A 21,616-nucleotide genomic window follows, 5' to 3' on the forward strand; every position below is an offset into this window, starting at 1 on the left:
AAGACATGCTTCGTCTTTCCATTTGAACTTAACCATGAGCTGCAATTTGAAGTAAGCCAGTGTTGTAAAACATAAATCTGTCACAAAAAAATAATAACACGTAGCCCGTTAAACCTGATAAATAGAAGTAATGGAATAACTTTCTTGCTGTTTTAAAGGTTCTGATCCCGCCTTAATTTATAGGGTTTTCGGGGGAAAATAAAATGAGTTAAGAGATTCTAAATACTGGGTCATGTATGCCGAAGCTGAATGGAGACCTTAATGTTAATTCCACATACTATACAGTCGATACACTGATGTGCCTTCCTATCTTCCACATGTGAGATAGAAAGCGTCCGCTGCTCCGTGACACTTCCTATGTAGTGCTCCGAACAGCCCGTATCTTCCCTTGGATATAACGCATGGTGCAGACTTAGAGCTTGTCCTCAGTAAATCCGTATGTTTTCCTCGTCTGGTCCTCCCTGATTGAGCACTGGGATTTCCTGTAAAGACATGTGAAATACATGTTGTCTATAGAGGGGTTGGTGGAACGAGAGGCAATAGCAGTAGGTGGGTCTCTCGGGATTTGTTGGGATTGTTCCATTACCAAACAAGCAGCGAACAACAGGGATCTGCGGGCAAACTGTGCGCCAAAACAGTGGGATTATTAAACCCCCGACAACGATTTAAATATTGAGGGGCCGATCTCTTCGTGTTGGGAGGGAGGTTCCTTAGTCGCGGGAATGTTTAACTGGAGCTGTGTCGTTTCTATTGCTCTGGCATCGCTTCGGGTCTCAATGCAAACGCCAGAAGTTGGGAGTCGAGTTGATTTGCCACTCGTGCGCTGCGAAGTGCTGGAGCAGTTGTAGCTCCAACTTGGGTCCGTTCAGTCGCATTTCATCTCATGACAGCTCCGCAACATCCTTTCAATTGGCAAAACTTAAGACTGACTTTTTTTCCAGCGTGGACAGTTATACTACTTTAGTTGCTGAGAGGCATCTGTCATATTCTCAGTATTTTGTCAGCGAAATTCGTTTCCTCCGTGTTATCACCCTTACATTTGCGCTTTTTTTATACATCAGTGCGCATTCGCCTGGCGAAATACACGATGCGCTTATGAATTTTAAGGAGCTATTTTTCTCACTTTCAGTTTTGGGGGCATTCAAATCTATCCTGGCTGTGTCATGAGGGCTGTCGCCTGCCTGTCCGCTCGACTTTGTCATTGTAATTTTCATGTGTCCGGTCGACTGTCGGATGCCTGGAGACAAGCAATGTCATTTAGCATTTTGTGAAGGTTATGGGCTGAGTTTCAACTACTGCCGGAGTCTCGTTTTAAAGGAAGACGATTTTCCTACTAGATCTTCAACATATTCATCATCTCCTCATTGGATTTAATGTATTTTTCGCTCTTCCAAGTCTGGATACATTTTCTATTTTCTTTTTTCTCCTCCTCGGGACCAATTTTAGGATGCTTTTTTCTTGTGCCACGGGAGTCTTGGCTATGAAACTTTCCACAACATCCTCGCACAGCTTTTTTCTAGTCTTTTTGTTGGTCCAAACGTCGCAGTTAATTTCACCTTTTATAATAGGTAAGGAGTTGTAGGCTTCATTTTGTTTCACAAACTGATAATGGCACGTCCGTTGTGTGCAGTCTGTGCGTAAAAGTGCATAGTCGGCTATCTAGCAAAAGGCCATGATTTTCGCTTCAGTGAGCCGCATCCGTGTCTATTACCCTGATGTTTTTGAACATGTCGCGTTTCATTCTTAGGTTGTGGTCACACGACGCTCACGCAGATGTAATATGTACAACAGTTAAGCGCTGACTGGTAGCCTTTGCTGCACGGACGCACGCGAAATACCCACGGAGCGTAGTTTTTTTTTTTTTAATCTCGGACAGGCATATTGGAGGCCGTATGTGAAATCCCACTGTTAAGGTCACCCTGGCAAGAGTCAAACTCTAAACGCGCCATCTCTGCAGGGGTAGAGACTAATAGTAGCATTGGTATCGATATCAGTTGAACACTATTACCACATAATCCCTTCGGATCAGTTTGCCCGAACGGGTCCCTAACAGGTATTCGAAATATGCGGCAGTATCACCTGTCTATAGTCTTCTTCTTCGAGCCTGGGAGATGTTCCCTGGCTAGTGGACTTTTATGTGATAGGCAGAGAACATTTGGGGTGTGATTAGGGTTAAATACATTGTCTTGGGCACAGCAGGTGTAAAGTAGGTGTGAAGCGATAGCTGTTTGTTTAGATCTATAGGTGTATTCAAAGTTAGAATGTCAGTGCTCCTGGAGACCGACATATAGGTATCGCTCATTTAGATCAGAACTGGTTTAAAATTATATGCGAAAGTTTGTAAATGTTTACAGTCGTCCCGCTCTCTGGGTCAGTCTGCCACTGAGATGATGGAAACCATTCGTTTTGTTAAAGGCAGCACAATTACGCTATAACAAGTGTAAAATATAAAAGCAATAATACAATACTATGACACAATATAACTTATTACAACCAGTTAATGTCTGCTTAATTTAAGTCCTTACCCGGCACGGATTTTTTTCGAAAAGCATCCGTTTTGTTCACTTAACCTGAACTGTGACTGTTGGGTTCTGTCATTGGATTATCTGTTAATTGCTACTGCTCACGCACATCTACACCTTTATCAGTATGGTTATATTGTTATATCGATTGTTCTTGGCCTCTCCACAGGTACCGAGCCCAGCTGCGAAAATGAAGGAGAACTGCTCCATTATCCCAGTATCACCGACAACCCCTGCATATCCTGCGTCTGTCTGGTGAGTGTCACTGTGCCGTCTGCTGAAAACAGATATGTTGCTATAAACAATATGAAACATCCATTAACAATTACGCAGTATTCGTTCCTAGCAATCAAATTCTTGAATTGTCAAGTTTATTCCTTGTTTTGAATGTATTAAGTCTGCCGTTATAGGAAAATGAGAAGGCAGATATTTCGAATTTTCGAACAACAAGCTTCGAAGTCACTCCAAACAATCATAATTTTTTTATTTTTCTATCCTGTGTCGAAAACAACACACTACAATGATTATGGTTTCCCCTGCCATTGACTGTAACAGCAAACTGTTCGGCATTTGATTGCAGACAAGTGCTGAGCTTTGATTGCCTGGGTGAGAACATCATCCCCCTACTTTGAACCAAGCCCTTCTCTTGTCTGTCATGGATGTGTCCCTGTGTGTCCGCTGTGACTGGCTGGCTGTCTGTCTCTTGGGATTGGATCACCTCTTTGATACTAGTCTCCTCTTCAGCATGCTCTTATCAAACCCCCATCCTCTTTGCCACTGATGAATGCTATCAGTCATCGTAGGGTCACGGCCCAACCTTTAATCTCAACCTCACCCTGGCTTGTCACATGCGTGGGGTAGGGGGGGCTGGTTTGGCAGGCAGGAGGGGGGGGGGATGGAGTTGAAAGACGGCAGTGCCGCCACACTGTCGTGGTTGGAGGCAGCCGCCGGAGTGCGCAGGAGCCTAGGAGCCGCTCACTGTCACTGCTAAGTACCCGCTAATGGCCATCCACTGATGGAAGCACAGGAGGGAAAACACAGAGGGCCCTTTCTCTCTAGGGGCCGCCGCGCAAAAGGCAGGAATCTGCTGGCCCGCCGAGCCTGTAACAGACAGCCACAAATCGGTTCTCACAGGCATGTGATCCTCCTGACATGTCGCTCAGCCTGTAGCTCTGTCTCTGTCTGTCTCTCTCTCTCTCTCTCTCTGTATCTGTCTGTCTGTCTGTCTCTCTCTCTCTATCTGTCTTGTACACCTCTGCCCCCTCTTTCTCTCCTCCTTCTCCTTCTCCCTTCCACTCTCTATCTTACTTTCTCACTCTGTCAATGTAACCGCCTCTTCCTGTCATTGTTTCTCTCTGGTCCCCTCTATCTCTCTTCTCATGATTGATGGTCCAGGTGGCTTTTTTGGCTATCTGTTAATAAATCAGAATTTAAAAGGTGACAGTTAGTCCTGAAGAACCTTTTAAAAGCTTCTGACTACGAAACTGAGAAAGAACCTCTTAGTTGCACATCCTCATCCTGATGCCTATTAGAACCTCCGGTAAGCCCTTGTAGTGATGGTAGTCGAGCTGGGGGGGTGGGGGGGGTGTTGGTGGTTGCGGGGGGTGTTAAGTTAAACAAGCCTCTGCGTGGGCGGTCAGGGTGTACAGAAGTACACAGACAAGAGCCAAAGCAATCCTCAAGGCCAGTTCAGGACATGACAGGTCACACTAAGCGAGGTAGGAGGCATCCGGAGCTTCCATGCAGGATTAGAGAGACCCAGAGAGTGAAAAGGCCAGACAGACAGTCCAGCCCTGTCTCCCTCTCTCCAGGCCCCAGAAAGCACAGCAGACCAGGCTGCCTGGCGGCCCCAGAGCAGAGTCTGGCCGTGCAAGGGGTCAGGACCTGTTTGTTTTTTGGGAGAGGTGGAAGGTGAGAGGGCAAGGAGTGCAGGATTAAGGCTTTTCTTAAGTGGAGTGCTCCTCTTAAGGGCCCTTGTGTGTTTGCCATACCTTTGCCAGAGATGAGTGAAAACCAAGAAGCGCGGGCACTTGTTTTGGCTTGCCCACAGAGGAGGGGGGCGCCGGGAGGAACGGGGGAGGCAACATTGGAGGGGAGCTTCAGGTACGCTTGAGTGATTTCTTGGCTGAAACATCTATTTATAGGGACAGTTGTTCTAGCGTTTTTATTGTCTGTCTATAGTGGAGTGACAGCGTGCTCATGGAGCAGACTTGTCTTGTGTGTAGCAGGAAAGAGGAAACGGGTTCACTGATACTGCAGGAGGTTTTTTGGAAGGTTATCTGGAGTTGTCACCTCATTTGACTCCTGACCCTTCCTCACACGGCCTCGTGTCACTTAGTGCTAATGGATGCTGGATCGGTGATGGACTCTGAAAGCCGGGTGTTGAGATATGGGGGAGAAATGGGCCGTGCTGGGAGTTCTCTTGGGGTGAGGCAATATACCTGCAGTACTCTTAACAAGTTTTGAACTTTTAAAAACGCATACAATACAAAAATAAACAGCTGTAATTTTTAAGAGAGTGATTATCAGACAAATTGCTATCACTCATTTGTGCTGTTTGACCATTTTCGATCAAAATGATATGGTTTGACCTTCTACAAAGGATATAATGTGATTGAGTTGTTACTGTAAATGTAAACTGTTAATATCCTAATATTTAACTTAACCGCTGTTTATTGGCTGCATTCGGCTGTGCTAACTCTACTTCTGGGAAGTCATTTAGGCTTTCAGCACTTGGGATTACCCTGTATGATGTAGTTACTATGTTGCCTAGTGTAGGTGTGGTTGTCAAGGTAGGCCTATCTAAAAAAGGAAGATGGTATTTTACAGCTACGGCTGCCCATTCATTTGGTACCCTAATAGGCAAGCAAGGCTTAACTTTTTGCCCTCACAGTGCATCAAGTCAAAGTCTAAAAGGTTCCATTTCCTGAGTAGCTACATGTCATTGTCTCTTCTAAATCTGAAAAAGATTAAAATAGTGGCCCATCTCAGACCTCTGGCTCCTCCGTTTGGCTGAGATGCAGTCATGCGTACGGTCAAGTGCCTTGCACTTAAACCACTATGCCATAGTGCAACCGCAATGATCATCCCATTCTGATGTATTCACATGGTTTGGTCAAATATACACGTTGCTTTTCCTAGAATCTGGTTAGGTAGACTTTTACTCGTTCTGCGCGTAGTCATTCGGTATTTTTGTCCTGTCTGTTATGTTTACGACTCACTGTATCCATTCTATTCTGTGTACACGCCTCTTCACATAGCCTGAAAAAATGACAGAGTATGTCATGGCCATAGATTCAGAATCACTACTGACTTTTCTACATCTGTGGTCGTGACAGTTAGTCCCATCTCTCCCCTCACCCTGACTCCTCATATTCTCACATCATAAAACAGCTCTCTGGATCCATCGATATGTTAGGATCAGCCGCGCATGAAGAGATTCTTCTTCTTCTGCTTTGTGTGACAGCGGTCTAAATCCAAGTTGCCTCGGAATAAATTTCCTGCCTCTTTACGAGCGGAGTGAACAGATTGCATCAAAGTATATCAAAGTAGAGTCCCTGGGACTACGTTTTATTGGGTGTTTGAAGCATAAGCGGGTAATGGGAGACTGAAGGGAGCTTGGAGGTACGGGAGCCGGGGAACCAACGGGGGTCAGAGTGGAGCGGAGAGGAGCACTGTGGTGACTGTGGGGAGAGAGAGAGAGATGTTCGTGTGTTGGTCAACGGAGTGTGCGTGTGATTTATATAAAGAGGGCGTGAAATTGTTGTTGCATGCGATACGCGTCATTTGGGAAATTGAGATGGACAGTGTTGAGCCACAAGAATTCTTTCATACAGCAATGCAGTGTGTATGTGAGGATTCTCTTCTTTCTCTCTATTTTATCACTGCGCTTCTGTTGCTCTCTGTCTTGAACTTGAGCTTTAACAATGCTGCACCACCCTCTCTCTTCCACTCTACCTCTCTCTCTTTCTCTCCCTCTCTCCCTCCATACCTTTCTTTCACTTCCCCACTGTGATGCCCTGACAGTCTCCTAAGCAGATAAAATGCCTTAATGAATCCTTTGTATTGACCTGCAGCAGAGGTTTTATGAAGGGAAATCAATGGGAGGTGGCTTATTACTCACTTTGCTGGAAGATGATACCAACACTCTGTCTCTGTTCGTCCACGTGGACGTCTCTCTGACGGGGGTTTGGCGGCGTGCTCCCCTCCCCTGACCTGACCTTGCCCTGAGCTGTCTCTCGCTGGAGCCGCCTCTGTCAGGCCGTGAGATGGGCACCAGAGAATCTGCATGGCTCTTCTGCTTCCATATCCCTTACCTTTTCACTCTGTTGCGTTCTTCCCCTCCTTCAGTGCAACGGGAGGACAGCATTGAACACGTGTGATACAGTAACAAATGAATATCAGATCCATGTGTTTCCACAGCATGTATCTCATCTGTTTTGGCTTGGTCCAGTATTTTTTTGGTTTTGGTATTTAAAGTTATGGAATATAGATCGCCCCCCGCTCTAGCCAACTTTAAGTTTGGCAGCACCAGCTGTGGCCAATGTGTATGTCAAAAGGCTTTGGTCCGTGTTTTGAGGGCAGCAACGTAATGTTGCCATGCCATGGAGTCTACACGTGTGTGTCCAAATATTCCTGATGTTCAAGCACACCACTTCTTAGGCAGCAGTCTCTTATTCACTTCTGTTTATTTGCCACGCTTCACTCTCAAATTAGGGCCTTTGGCCATTTAGGAGGAGAGTGTAGTAGGCACTTACTGCAGTATAACACATACATACTGTATAAGCGCCTGGTTGGACTGGGTGCTTTTGCTCAAGCTTTTGATGCTGAATTATCTGTTGATCCGCTCTCCTCTTCTCTCCTCCTTTTGGCCTCAGAACAAGAAGGTGGACTGCAAGCAGGAGAAATGCCCCCAAGTGGCGGAGGACTGCGCACTGGTGGTCAAACAGACAGGAGCCTGCTGTGAACGATGCAAAGGTAAACACTCAGATCTATTTGCAGTGTCCACACTTGCATGACTAACGAGGAAGTATCGAGGAATGGCGGGGGTGTCCAACAATGCAACACAGTGTCGACACACAGGCAGACAGACAGACGGACAGACAGACAGACAGACAGACAGACAGACAGACAGACAGACAGACAGATAGACAAACAGACACATAGACAAACAGACAGACAGACAGACAGACAGACAGACAGACAGATAGACACACACACACACACACACACACACACACACACACACACACACACACACACATACACACACAGACAGACAAACACACACACACACACACACACACACACACACACACACTCTCTCTCTCACTGTCTCTCTCTCTCTCTCTCCCTCAAACACACACACACACACACACACACACACACACACACAGACAGACAGACAGACCATATAACTGAATGTGGCCTGTTGGTTTGTGGGACTGTTGCTGAACTGTAGAACTGCTGTTAGCACTGATCTTTGGGAACTAATAATGGGCTCCCCGTCCTCTCCCAACACTACTGCCAGTCTATGGAAGCAGAATGTTCCAACTGCAGAAGCATTTCCCTTCTTCCCTTTCACAGTCCCCTACAATGTCGGCTACAATCTCATTCATGTGGTAAGACCGTGGGCTTTCCTTGCTCTCTCCGATAGACTCCCTTTTGAGGCTCGCCAAGTCTGTAAATTGGGCATATTTGCACAAGTTATAATTTGAACTGTGCTTAAAGAAATATAAAGTCCTCATGGAGTGACTCCTTATTAGACGTGGCTGGTGGCTGGATGGTTCCTGAGGCGCAGGGCCGTCGGGATGCAGCGACAGGCAGAAAAGGGCCACAGAAATAAAACTGTAGCTTTTATGAGGCCTGAGCCTCCGCAGCTCAGGCCTCAGGCTTGGACCGCGTGCGCTCGCTCTCTCGCTCACTGTCGGGTTAGAGAGCTGCAAGACCAGAGTTCCTCCTGGGGTCACTCCAGACATAACCTACTGCCTCACTACCTCCCAGCATGGGGTGCGGCCCTTTTGTTTGTAACTGGGACTGTTTTACGAGTCGGGCTTTATTAAAAAATGCCTGGACTTTTTAACACTCCTTTTTTTCTCTCTCTTGTTTTTTTTTTCTTGGGTTTGTTCTGAATGGAAATCCCCATGCTGTAATCCATCTTATGTATTATTGTTGAGAAGACTCCAGCCACCTCTCCATGCTGGTCCTTTTTATACTCTCTCTCTTTCTCTCTCTCTCCCTCTCTCTCTCTCCCTCTCTCTCTCTCTCTCTCTCTCTCTTCCTCGGCCGCGTGTTTAATTGTGTTTTCCTATGGAAGTCTCAGATCAGGACAATGAACAACTTTTATAGATGGAATGCCTCGACCCTGGTGAACGCTCAATCAGAGTGTTTTAAGGGCTGCTACTCCAACTCATGGTTGTTTGTAAAGACTGATCTTATCTATTAAATTGAGTTACTTATGTGCCCGTTTCCTCTAAACGTATTAAATATTCCTGACTGCTTCTATGTGATGTGCTGTTTGCAACGTATGCTGTTTATGTCTGAGTCTCTGGAGGATTATAAAAGGAGATAACCATTTCGTCCAAATCATAGCATGGCTTTTAATCCACTGTTTCCATAGTACATTTCTTTATGGTCTTCTCACTCTCTCTATCGACCTTCCACTCTTCTTCTCAACTCCTCTCACTTATGCTTCCTTTCCTCACTTCGTCTTTTCCATCATCCTCTCTGTTTTTGGTCTCTCTCTTCCTCTCTCTGCTGTCTCTATGTAGGTTGCCAGCTGGAGGGGAAGTCCTATAACAGCTCGTATAGCTGGAGCTCCTCAACTAAACCCTGCATGACTCGCCGCTGTCAGGTGAGTCCCTCACACACACTCAGTTCAGAGAGGGGGGAGATAGGGAGAGAGAATGAGAGAGAGATGCAGAGGACGAATAAGTGAGGGGGAATTCTGAAAGAAAGAACGAAACAAAGAGAGAGAAAGAGAGAGAGAGAGAGAGAGAAGGACAGAAGGACAGATAAGAGAAAAAGACAGCCTTAAATTATTTATGGTTCATTTATACCGGAGAGGAGCCAGGTGAACTTGGCTGCGCAGTCCTCCACACATCTGGACTCAAGCCTCCCAAACTTCACCCGCTCCCCCTGTAACATCCCCCCGCAGAGGCCCCCACACCCCCACACACCACGGCCCGTCCTCCCAGCAACCATCTGCACCCCCCATCAGCTCCCAAGCACACACTCTTCTCTCTCTCTCACTCACATAAACACACACACACCCCCTCTCTCTCTCAAACACACAAACACACACACACAAACACATACACACACATACACACTCTTTCCACGCAATCCCCGCAGTCTGCCAGAGTCTGCTGTTCAGCTGGCTTCTGTGAGAGATAATGTGAGGAAAGGAGCGAAGCTGCAGCGCTGTGCAGCGCACGCTCACCCTCCATGTGTGCACTCCACTCAGAAAAAGGCCTGACAGCTCAAAAGACAGACGCGTGTTTGAGCTCCAGAGTGGATTCCAGAAACGTTGGAGGTCCTAATTGGAGGAACATATGAGTCCGTGTACGAACGCTAAAGCAGAAGTGTAGGTGTCAGATGGAGCTAGCGCGCTGGAAGCCAGGATAAGCGAGCGCAACAATTATCCGCCTCCCTGGGCACTCGGCATGGGAAAGGACCTCCCGGTGTTCCTCACGCCTCACACTCTCCGACCATGTTCTGCAGCATGTTCTCCTCTCAACACAGTTTCTCACGCCAGCTTTTAGAGTCTGCTTCTCATACAAATCAGCCCTGGAGAGCATGACTGTCCACCTCTGACAGACACCCTGAGCACCGTTGGCCTGGTCTAACACACCCTGTGTAAAACTGGCGACCTTATCGAAGACTGTTTGACAGGCACAACTGGCATGCTGGTCTTCATGAGGCCCTCACTCTCCCTTTTGCGTCCCCACCCCACCCCACGCACTCTGGCTCCATCCGTCTCCTCTGACACTGATGCAGTGTTAAAGGCTCCGAGGCCCAGGAGGTCAGAGGTGACAGGGGTCAGCTGATTTGGATGTGCGATCGGAGGCCCACTGACACTGAGTGTATAGTGAGAGATACAGCAGCCCCTAATCTGCCTCCAGCACCCTAAGCTCCAGCAGAGGCCAAGGGGCTTCATGTGGCCAGGCAACCGAGAGCAGAGTTGTTCTAATGCTGGAATGAGAGGCATGCAGGTCCAGAATTTGCTGAGGTCCACACAGCAGCATGAAGTCTTAGCTGGGAAAGAGCAACAAGGACTAGCCGGTGGAATGTTACCACAGTGGACACTCGCCACAGGTCTAGGGGTTGTTTGGTTTTTGCTTTGTTTCGTTCGCTTACAGTCTTTAATCTTGTCGCTGTTTTTTTTCTGACAGGAAGGTGTCATCACTGAGGCCGAGATGCAATGTGTCGTTCACTGTAAGAACCCTAAGATCCATCCCAAGAAATGCTGCCCGTCCTGTCAAGGTAATCATCCAGTTGTTTTTCCTCTCATGCCGCCACTCCTCTGGCCATGTCTACAGGCTCAGGCCCTGCTCTCACTCTCTGCGGTCTGACTTAGGCATTACTGAGTAAGAACACATGAGTGCCAGAGCTGTAGGCCCGGAACTGTAAAGCTTGTTTTCCACTGCATATCCCGATCCGATGCATCTTCCACCTGCGGCAGGATCTTCCCGTAAACTGAGCAGGCTGATATACGAGCTGCCATATTTGTTTCTTCTGGAAAGAGTTTGATTCTGTTATCCCACTGACGAGAATTAAGTCATTATGTCTCGGACTAATTCTATTTCCTGATGTGTCACGCTTCCACAGGGTGTATCTTCGAGGGTCGTCTGTACAAGGAAAGGGCGGAGTTCAACCCTGAGGGAAAGCCATGTATCAAATGCACTTGCACTGTGAGTACCATCATCATAATGACTTACAAAAAATATATATATATTTTCACCAGCACATTAGAATATAATACAGTTTTTAAGAGATGTTATTTTGGTAACACATTTTTATTACCTCAAATTTGTTTTGATGTTATGATTATGGAAATTCAGACAAAATCTCAAAGATAAAAAAATTGCAGCTTTGATAGTTTTTTTAGTACTTTTTAGTTTAAGTACATGGTTGATAGTGCTGTGATCCAAGAACATAAGGCCAACTCTTATGTTTTAATTCTGCAAGAACTACTGGGCTCAGATCAGCCCCAGACCCACACAGATGTCCGTTAGAGTGGATACTGCATCACTTGTGTATTGAAAATGATGTTGATGTTGAGCAGCTGAGCTGGAGGAACAGGTTTGCATGCTGCTCTGAGGCTGTCTGAAAAACTGCATGTCAACCTTCTAATACTCATGGATAAAAATGGCTTCCAGAATTTGTTCTTCAGGTCATTCTTGATCAAAGGAATGCCATGGTGTCATGGCCGCTCTGCATTTTCTCAAGGCAGTGGAGGTGTGAGGGTAGACCAAATGAGTTTGTCTTAGGACACCCTCGATTTTTCAGCGGTGCAGGAAAGGTCTGTCCACCTCTCCCCCGTTAGATAAACAAGCACATTAGAGAATTCATATAAACACATTAGTGCCTAGGCATGGCTGGGTGGAGAGCGGAGGGGCTGTGAACAGGGTGGAGGAATGAGAAGTGTTTTTCTGGCCTCAGATAATCATCATTGATTAGTAGTCATTGATTTTTCTAAGGCAATATTGCCATGTGTGTTTGCTGTGCTGTTTTTTTCCTGTGTTGTTTTTGGGAAGTTTAACATTTGCACTGCTTCAATATTTTCTGAATTTGACGTTTGGCATGCACCGATTTCTCTTTGCCATCTTTGTATGGTGTTGTGTATATTAAGAAAATATAAAGTGGTGTGTGTGAGTGTAAATATGCAAACATTTGGCTCGCCAAAAACCACAACTTTCAGCACATTCCCATGCATTGCAGGTATCAAAAGTACTCATCGGTTATGGGAAATTCTAAGGTGATCTTACATCGTTTGACCTGGGAAAAGCCTTGGATAGTCTTACCTGCTGACCCAGCTTTGTTCTTTATGTAGTGGCAGTTTGGGATCCTACCAGCTCAAAGCTTCACACCTTACATTTCTCAAATCTATCTACCTTAAAGCTGCAGTAAAGTTGTCTGGGAATTCCCCGCCCCTTCACTGCATTTCATTTGCTCAGTTAGTCTGGCCAACTCCTCAATGGAGGTCCACTTCACTCACGTAATTGGACACGCCTTTAACCAATCAGACCAACGATACTATACAACGATACAACGATCGGTAATAAAGCAAACACATCTTTTTTCTGTATGAATTGTTCCAGAGCAGGTTTCTGTTCTATTTTCAAAGAAAACTTGCCTTTGAAATCATCCAAGACAGCTGCGAGAGCAGTATATAGTTTACTGTGCTTTTCTCTTAAGTTTCGCTTTTGTTACGGTAGACGTGGTTATTTTAAATCCGCCAATGGCGCGCCAGGTAGCCAAAAGCCAGTTTGTGATTGGCTCCAAGGATTCTGGAAATCTTGAAGTGAACTGCTATCCTAAGTTTGCCAGACCCCCTTCAGAGGCTAAATCAAATTGGCCGGAGAAGAGGGGCGGGACTTCCCAGACTAGCAGTAAAGAGTTTTGGTCAAAAAAACAAGTAGGGCTACTAGTTGCTCATAAAAACATGATTGCCAAACTGTTGCATATTATCTCTTTAAGTGATGTGGAGAATATGACAGGCCTGAAAACACACTCACCCGTACACATGGCCGTCAGAGAAGATTGATTTGTGGAACAGTAGGGCCTTATTTGTCATATTAGGGTGAAGAAAGTGAGGGATTCGTCTTGCTCATCATGCTGCCTCTGACTGATGTTCTCCTCCTTGCCGCCATGGCCGCTGTCACCATTAGTTACATTCGTCTCCGTGAGTAGTAAATCAGTTAGTGCTCTCACGCATGAGGAGCTGCTGCTGGTTCCCACAGTAGCAGGTCAAGGGATTTTCCACATGCTGCCGTTATTTCACAACAGATTTCTGAGAAGTTTTTTTTTGTTTGTTTGTTTGTTTGCGATTAGCTAGTTGTTAAAGTTTGTATTCTCTTTAGATTGTAGTTGTGGACAACAAACACAGATCACTCAGTTCTACACGGTGTTAAAGAAAAAATGGTTTACCAAGAGTCAGTAGTTTCAGTTCATCTAGGGGTTAAACTAGTGAAAAGCACTGGTGTATCATGTATTGGGTTGTTATAATGTTAATGTGTGTGTGTGTGTGTGTGTGTTTGTCACCTCAGGGAAGTCGTACAATGTGCCAACGAGAGATCTGCCCAGTTCTCTCCTGCCCTGCTCATCTGAGTCACACCCCAGCAGGCCAGTGCTGCCCCAAATGCCTGGGTAAGACCCTGCCACCCCAAACTCAACATCCGCTCCCCTCCTGTTGACCCCCTCTATGAGTTATGACAAAAGCAGAGAGTCATGCATGGCCGACGTGGCTCTACACCTCATTGACAGGGTTAAAGATCCTCTGCCCCAACATTCCAATTAGTTAAACATTTCAACAGACCTTTGGATGAATTGACTTGTTTTCACTTCCTATTTCTTATCTCATTTAACAAATCATCATCTGAACATTACTGTTGACATCATTTGGTTAACCCAGGTCTTCTATGGACTAAAAAGGTCTGTCGTAGTCAGTGTCATGAGGTTAAAATGGTGGTCCAGGAGGTTTGATATGTTTCAACATGTGTTGGTCTGTCTGCTGTAGGTCAGAGGAAGGTTTTTGACTTGTCGCTGGGGAGCTGTCTGTTCCACAGTGAGGTCTACGAGAACGGGACATCCTTCAAGTACGACAACTGCACCACATGTACCTGTAAGGTGAGAGCCAGACAGAGTTTTCCTCACATCCCATAAATACTTCAAGACATTAACAGAACTAAAGCAACAAATCATGTGTTTCGGATAGTTTATGGATGGACTTAAGACTGGCCGTCTTTTGCAGATGGTTTTGTGCAAAGTAGTTCACAGAGCGTAGAATGTACGCGTAGAATTGGGAAATCAGTGCTTCATTGGTCTCTGACACTACCACAAATGAGCTCTATAAGTCCTACCTTTTATATCAAGTCAAATTCATTGGTGTGCCTAAATTCTAACTGACAAATAGCACCACTGACCAACAAACAGTTTTTTTAAACATGGACAAGCTGTATATGTAAAGGTCATCATATCATAATCTCAGATGTTTTATAAAGACAAGGAAAAGGAAAAATGTCCTTGGCTTTAATTTTGGCAAATCTGTGTGTGACTGCATGGATTTGAAGCCTGTAATCTATTTCCAAGGATTCCACGGTGGTCTGTAAGAAGAGGTGTTCCAAACCAGGCAGTTGCCGGAGTGGCCAGGAGCCCTGCTGTGACGAATGTCTGTCTTACATTAAGGTCGAGGACGTGAAGTACTGTCGTGTCAAGAGCAAAATCTACAGGGTGGGCCATCTCCCAGTTTCCCCATGTCCCCACAAATAGCACACTGCACAAACATCTTCATTATGTCTCGCCCTAAGGTTAAGATCAATTGCACAGCACACTTACACCGAGGAATTCTGCACAGGAAAAACGACTATGTGGATATCATGAACATAACATATAACCTGGAAAATTATTTTGATTGGCATGTGTGTGAGTATATGAGTAGACACAGCACACAAACTTTCTGGTGGAACAACCTGATTCTGACATGACAGGTCCTAGATCAGTGTGAAGAGTATGTTGACTGAGCATTCCTGTGTTTCTCTGCCCTTGGTGTGCGCCACAGGAGGGGGACAGGTGGTCATCTGTGAACTGCACTTTATGCACCTGTGTAAAGGGGAACATTGAGTGCCAACCCAAACAGTGTGTGCCCATCACCAGCTGCCCGTCGGTGAGTGTGTGATGACTGCGTGGTCTCCAGCTGACATGTGGTGACATGGGGGGTAACGTGTCCTTGCACTGGATTAGCTAAAGATAATGCACTGCTAAGACCATTACAAGTGACTGTGGCTCTTGTGACAGATTTTTTATGAGTCACTACACAATAAGAACATTGTAACGCATAGAGATAGACACAGCATTTAAATTACTAGAAGTGAATAATAGTATTCTAGGAATTTTGAGTGCTGATGGACTGTTCATACTTAAGCTGTTCTATGGACCTCATTTTGAGCCGATACTATTTCCTCCTGTCCTGTCTTGCTTACCCACCTGTTTTGTCTGCTCACAGTCCATAACTCTACCTCTGCCTCCTCTGGCAGAGTTATGGAGTGTGACTAACCCACACTTGCTATATGCACATACGCGACTTGTTCATGTCAAACAAAGTGATTTACTGAAGTCTCACCCACGGCCAACCTTTTCTTTTCCACCTGAGACTAACATTGATCAGGTCCCTTTGGTGGCCTGTGTGCTGCCTGATCCAAATTCACCGTCATTCCCATCGGTGTTCTCTATTCCCAAGCCCCCCCTCCCCTCCCCTACTTGCTCACCTGTTATACTGTTTTCCAGAGTCCCCCCTCGTCACACTTGCCAGTCGAAACCCCCCCCCCCCCCCCCCACACACACCACCACCTTTGCAGAGACACCCGGTCTCCCGAGCCCTTGCCTTTGTAAGCAGATCAAAATGCCTCTGACTCACCCCAGTTTGAGTGACGCTGGAGAAACATTACCCTATATTTAGGCTCCCGAAAAAACCACCTCCTCAAAGGCAAGCCATCAAAGACATGGCAGCTCTTTGTAAAGCGTGGGGGTCCAGATAACACTGTGTGTGAGGGTGTGTGTGTGTGTGTATGTGTGATGTACAGTGGGGTGTCTGCCTTTAAAAAAAAAAAAAAAAAAACACCCCTGGGGTAGAGAAGAAGTGGGCGTGGGACAGGGGCTCTGTGATGTGCACCGATAGAAGTCAGCCCCACCGCCGCCGCCGCCGCCACCCATCCTACCCCGAGTCCCAGCTCCCCTCTGTGGCTCTCCCTCGTCTCATGTTTCCCCACAACAATGTCTGTCAGTCCGTCCCCCTGCCTGGGCCTGACAGCGTGTATTTATATCCATGCTGCGCCTCTGACTCGCTCTCTCTTCACCCATTCTGTTCACAGAATAAGATACTGAATCGAACCGGCTGCTGTCCTGTTTGCACTGAAAGTGAGTAAGTCACTCAGTTACTTCATTTCAGCGCTTCTCAGTGTGGAGGAGTGTGGAGCGGGGCTTGCTTGTGGACACAGAAGGGATTGTATGACCAGAGTGAAGTGCACAGCAGTTGACGCATGCGTTATATTGAAATGAAACATAATGTATGTTTTTAATGTTACTTTGTTAAGCTGCTTGGGTCAGAAGATATTTTAGTTTGAGCTTTTAACAGCCTTGAACAACAAAAGACAGAATTCAAATGAATGTATATGAATCTCTTTCTCTCTCTCTCTCTCTCTCCCTCCCTTCTCTCTGTCTTTGTTGCTCTCTTTCTCCTCCAGAGCCTGGTGTGTGCACTGTATTTGGGGACCCCCACTACAACACCTTCGATGGGCGCACGTTTAACTTCCAGGGCACGTGTGAGTACGTGCTGACCAAAGACTGCTCCTCGGCAGCCAGCTTTGTGGTGCTGGTAAAGAACGACGCCCGGCGGACGCGCTCCTTCTCCTGGACCAAGTCTGTGGAGCTGCAGGTGTCGGGCCTCAGCATCAGCCTGCACCAGCACCTCACGGTCAGGCAGAACGGCACCCGTATCGCCCTGCCCTTCCACAGCACCGGCGTCCACATAGACCTGGACGGTTATCTGCTGAAACTTACCACCATTGTAGGTTAGTCAACGTGTGTTTGTGTGTGACAGACAGAGAGAGAGAGAGAGAGAGAGAGACAGACTGAAAGACAGAGAAGTTGTATACTTGAGAAATGTACAGATAAATTGTATAATTGAGTCCATACTTTCCTACAACAAATTGTACATATACCATATAGTCCTATGACAAAGAGATAGTCTGTGAGGGCATATGTGTTGTACAGCATTGTGTGTTATATGGTCTCTGTAGCTGTATTTTCCTTCTGTGATGTGTTATGTATCATTTAAGGAAGTTAACTAAATGAATAAAAGACCTGGACAGCTAAACTGCTGAAACTTATGTAGGTTAGTCAACGTGCGTGTTCATTTGTGTGCGAGTGAGAGAAATTGTATTTGAGATTGGCCATTCAGATCTATAACATGTAGATATCTCCACAAGCTTATATAATTAAAGGTCTAACAGGTTAGTTTGTGAGTGCGGATGGAACTGTGGCTGTATTTTCTTTCTATATATGCTATGTGTTGTGTGTTAGTATAAGTTTGCTAAATGAGGAAGAGTGCGACCTCTCTCACATTGTTTTTCTCGCCCTCTATTTCCCTTTCCTTCCCACAGGGCTGGAGATCACCTGGGATGGCGACAGCTTTGTGGAGGTTGTAGCTGCGCCCCACCTGCGAGGTCGCTTGTGCGGCCTTTGCGGGAACTACAATGGCCACAAGCGGGATGACACCATTGGTGGCGACGGCATCTTCAAGTTCGACGTGGACGAGTTTGCAGAGTCGTGGCGCATAGAAGGCAATGAGATGTGCACTCAGGCACCGCGCAGACCCACCTCGTACCTGTGCCCTGGCTCCGTCAAGGTGAAGTTCCGTGCACACAGGGCCTGCCAGAAGATCAAGTCCTGGGAGTTCCAGAAGTGTCACCCAGTTGTGGACTTCACCTCCTTCTACAGGTGTGTGAGCCAATTCTCTCGATTAAGTCGAAAAGCTAGTTTCTGGAAATCAGAAGCAATTGCTTGATTGATATCATGCTGCTTGTGTACAGTATATATGCTTAATCTTGTATATTAGTATGATAGGCAATTGTTTAGCATCTTTACATCTCAGGGAACCCTAGGCAGAACATTGTGGGGGAGAACACTAGACATACACAACAATTGTCATCAAAAACTACAAACAAGTTGTGTTCAGGGCATTCCCTTTAATGTGGTTTCCAGTCCTTCTTAATTCTGCCCTGATGGCACAATTGCATTTATTCACATAGAAGATACTGTTGCCTCGATTTAAACAGTTTATTTGGTGGGATTGAATGCATGACCTTGGTGTACCACAGCAGCAGTATCTAAAAGGTTAGCTCTCTATTTCATTTCATCTCGGCTGTTTGAATGAAAGGGGAAACCAGCAGAACGACAAAACGGGTGATTTTGAAAGATCACAGTGATATAGTGTCTACACCTTACCCTTCACTCGGTCACTCAACCAAAAGAATTTCACTCATAAAAGTGGATGGAAAACACACACACACACACACACACTCCCACTCACACACACACACACTTACGCACTCACACACACACACACACACACACACACACAAAGGCATCGGAAGAGATGATGGTGGTGTGGATTGAAGTATTGCGTGACTTTATCACTCTCCAAACCACACAGGGGCTTTCAACAGGCTCCAAGCCCCACTTCACACTAGACTGTGGTTTCATCATCAAACTCACTCTGTTCCCCCCATCTACTGGACTCCCTCCAGAAAGAAAAGCTTTTTTCAGCATGGCTATATAGACCACCATTTTGGCCATTCACAAACAGAGGAAGCAATCTGTTATTCCCCTTCCCCTTGTGTCCTGGACAAAACGTGCAAAAGTCATCCCAAGGCTCTTGCTATATGCCCTTACAACAGATATGGATGACCAACCAGTCACCATGCCTATGGACGGCAAACCCCTTAAAACCTGACCAGTTTTCTGGAAAGGTTTGAGTGATTGAGGCGCACAGAGAGGGGTCATCATTGGACTATGACCAGGAACTCAGCAGGTCTCCAAGGGTTGCTTGTACTAGATTCTTCTTTTGGGGCTGTAAGGTTGCCTTTGGAAAAACAGCTGACAGTTAAATGATACATTTGTGTGGAATTTCCATTGGATCTGCAGGATGTCACAAGGATATTCTGTCTCTTCCTCTAAGCCTATCCTGACTGTGAGCTAGCCATAGATTTGAAACGTTCAGCAAATATAGATCAAACATAGAAAACCCTGACTAAACACATTTTTTTGTGATAAGATTAGTATTTCTTTGATTGATTTAGTCTCTTAAAACATTGCTTCACAGCAGATACATTGCTATCGGTGGAGCATACCTGACACCTTGCACTCCTGACCCATTGAGGGGATACATTTTGTAACTGGACATTTTGTCAATACGTCGTCAAAAGTCACTTGATTGCAACGGAAACAGGCAGTGGGATGATAACCACCCTCTCTAACACACACATCTTTTCTTCCAGGTCCTGTGTAACAGACATGTGTGAGTGTCCGGTGCATAAGAACTGTTACTGTGAGTCCTTCATGGCCTACAGCCGAGCCTGTGAGAGAGAGGGAGCGCTGGTGCACTGGAGACCCGAGCAGAACTGCATGAGTGAGTAACAGAACACGCAACCCAACCTCTCCTAATAATCTCTCTCTCTTTCTTTCATTCTCTCTATGGCTGTTTGTCTCTCTGTCCCACTAACTTCTTTTCCATTTCTAACTCTCTTTCTTTATCTCTCTCTCTCTCTCTCTATCTAAACCGCTCTCCCTCACACACTCTTTTATTTTCTCTCACTTTCCCTTCCACCCCCAGCCTACACTCTCCCCTCCCCCCACCACCTCTGAAACGCTAATCCCATCCCACGGTCACGCTGGCGCGAGCTTTCTGAGCACGCCCGGGTCACGTACACCTTACATACACATACACGCTGGATACACATACACCGTACATTCACTCAGTTTTAGGGACAAAAAGGAACCACCTGACAAGGGTTGATGAGAGCAATCATCTCACGCCAGTTGCCACTCCCTCGATGACTGTCATCACGGCTCATAATGCCAGTGCCGTATCCATGCCACTCTCTGAAGACCTAGAAAGGATGCAGAGTGAGCAGTCAGAGTGATATTATAGGTTTGTGGAGTAGTAAGAAAGAAGAAGAGAGGCTAAATGGTAGTGGTTTTTACCGGTTTAGACCTTGCTGTGAGGCACCACGTGATGTCTGTCCGGTCTCCGTAGAATCCATCTTACTCAACCTCCTGCCTGGTGGTTAATAGCAAAAGCAGACTTGGAAGTGCAATCATGTCATTTCAAATATCTGAGAAAAGTTGCTTATTTTGTCAGCAAAAGTATATCATTGGCAGATATTATTGGCTGCCTCAACATAGTCATCTGATGACACACACAGGCACCGTCTGATTCTGTGTTCATTGCCTTAACTGTTTATTTCTCTCTGTCTTTTTCCACTCCAGCCACCCAGTGTAAGCATGGTGCCGTGTATGACACATGCGGGCCGGGTTGCACCAAAACGTGCGACAACTGGAACGAGATTGGGCCATGCAACAGACCCTGCGTGGCCGGCTGCCACTGCCCCGCAAACCTGGTACATTTCCAGGGCCGCTGCATCAAACCCACGTCCTGTCCAGGACGATGACACTAGTGGCCCCAGGGAGGTAAGGGTGGAAGAGCACAGACTTTGGACTCAGGAGGCGATGGGCTGCACAGACACTGAAAGACTGCAATGGTGCTCTCAATCCTGGCCATAACCAGAGTCCTTTTCTTCTTCAACTTGGGTTGACTTCACAGAGCCACTGCTTTCCAGTTGGATAGTAGCAGTGGAATGACCCATATGATGATGAACTCCTCTTCTCCCTACTGCAGTCACACAGCAGGCCAATACCAAAGGTGCTCTCAGGACAAAAGAGAAGAGAGTCAGATGAGAGGGAAGCAATTCCTCTCCTTCAGTTGAGCCCAACACTCTGATGCCATGTTGGTCTGGGTAAATGGACCTCTCTGAATGCCTACACCAACTACAGTTCCTTCTTCACCATGGCACAGTAACCTACATGCTGCATAGCGGAGGCATGGAGATGACATGCAGCTGATCAATCACCTCTCCAGGAACTCTCATCTAACTCAGCAAAGAAAGCTAAAACTCACTCTCAGAAGTTACTATTAAGAATACAGCCCCCTGGCTGTCTTATTTAATTCCCAACTTCGGTGTCATTCATGTGTAAAATTTTATACTGTAAACTAACAAGATTTGTACAAAAAGACAGCTTTATGTCATTATTGATAT

General features: G+C 46.2%; 1 protein-coding gene across 1 annotated transcript; it reads left to right on the forward strand.

The window, feature by feature from the left end:
• Positions 1-1,447: 1,447 nt before the first annotated feature.
• Positions 1,448-20,971, forward strand: bmper (BMP binding endothelial regulator; the record flags this gene model as incomplete). Its single annotated transcript, XM_080857810.1, has 15 exons — positions 1,448-1,568; positions 2,692-2,777; positions 7,400-7,499; positions 9,293-9,375; positions 10,916-11,006; positions 11,352-11,434; positions 13,793-13,892; positions 14,263-14,372; positions 14,835-14,975; positions 15,304-15,408; positions 16,613-16,658; positions 16,985-17,311; positions 17,903-18,239; positions 19,799-19,929; positions 20,790-20,971. The coding sequence occupies 15 exons, from the start codon at positions 1,448-1,450 to the stop codon at positions 20,969-20,971; spliced, it is 2,043 nt and encodes a 680-aa protein (XP_080713936.1).
• Positions 20,972-21,616: the final 645 nt, after the last annotated feature.

The sequence above is a fragment of the Sprattus sprattus genome (genome assembly GCF_963457725.1).
Source record: "Sprattus sprattus genome assembly, chromosome: 19".
NCBI lineage: Eukaryota > Metazoa > Chordata > Actinopteri > Clupeiformes > Clupeidae > Sprattus > Sprattus sprattus.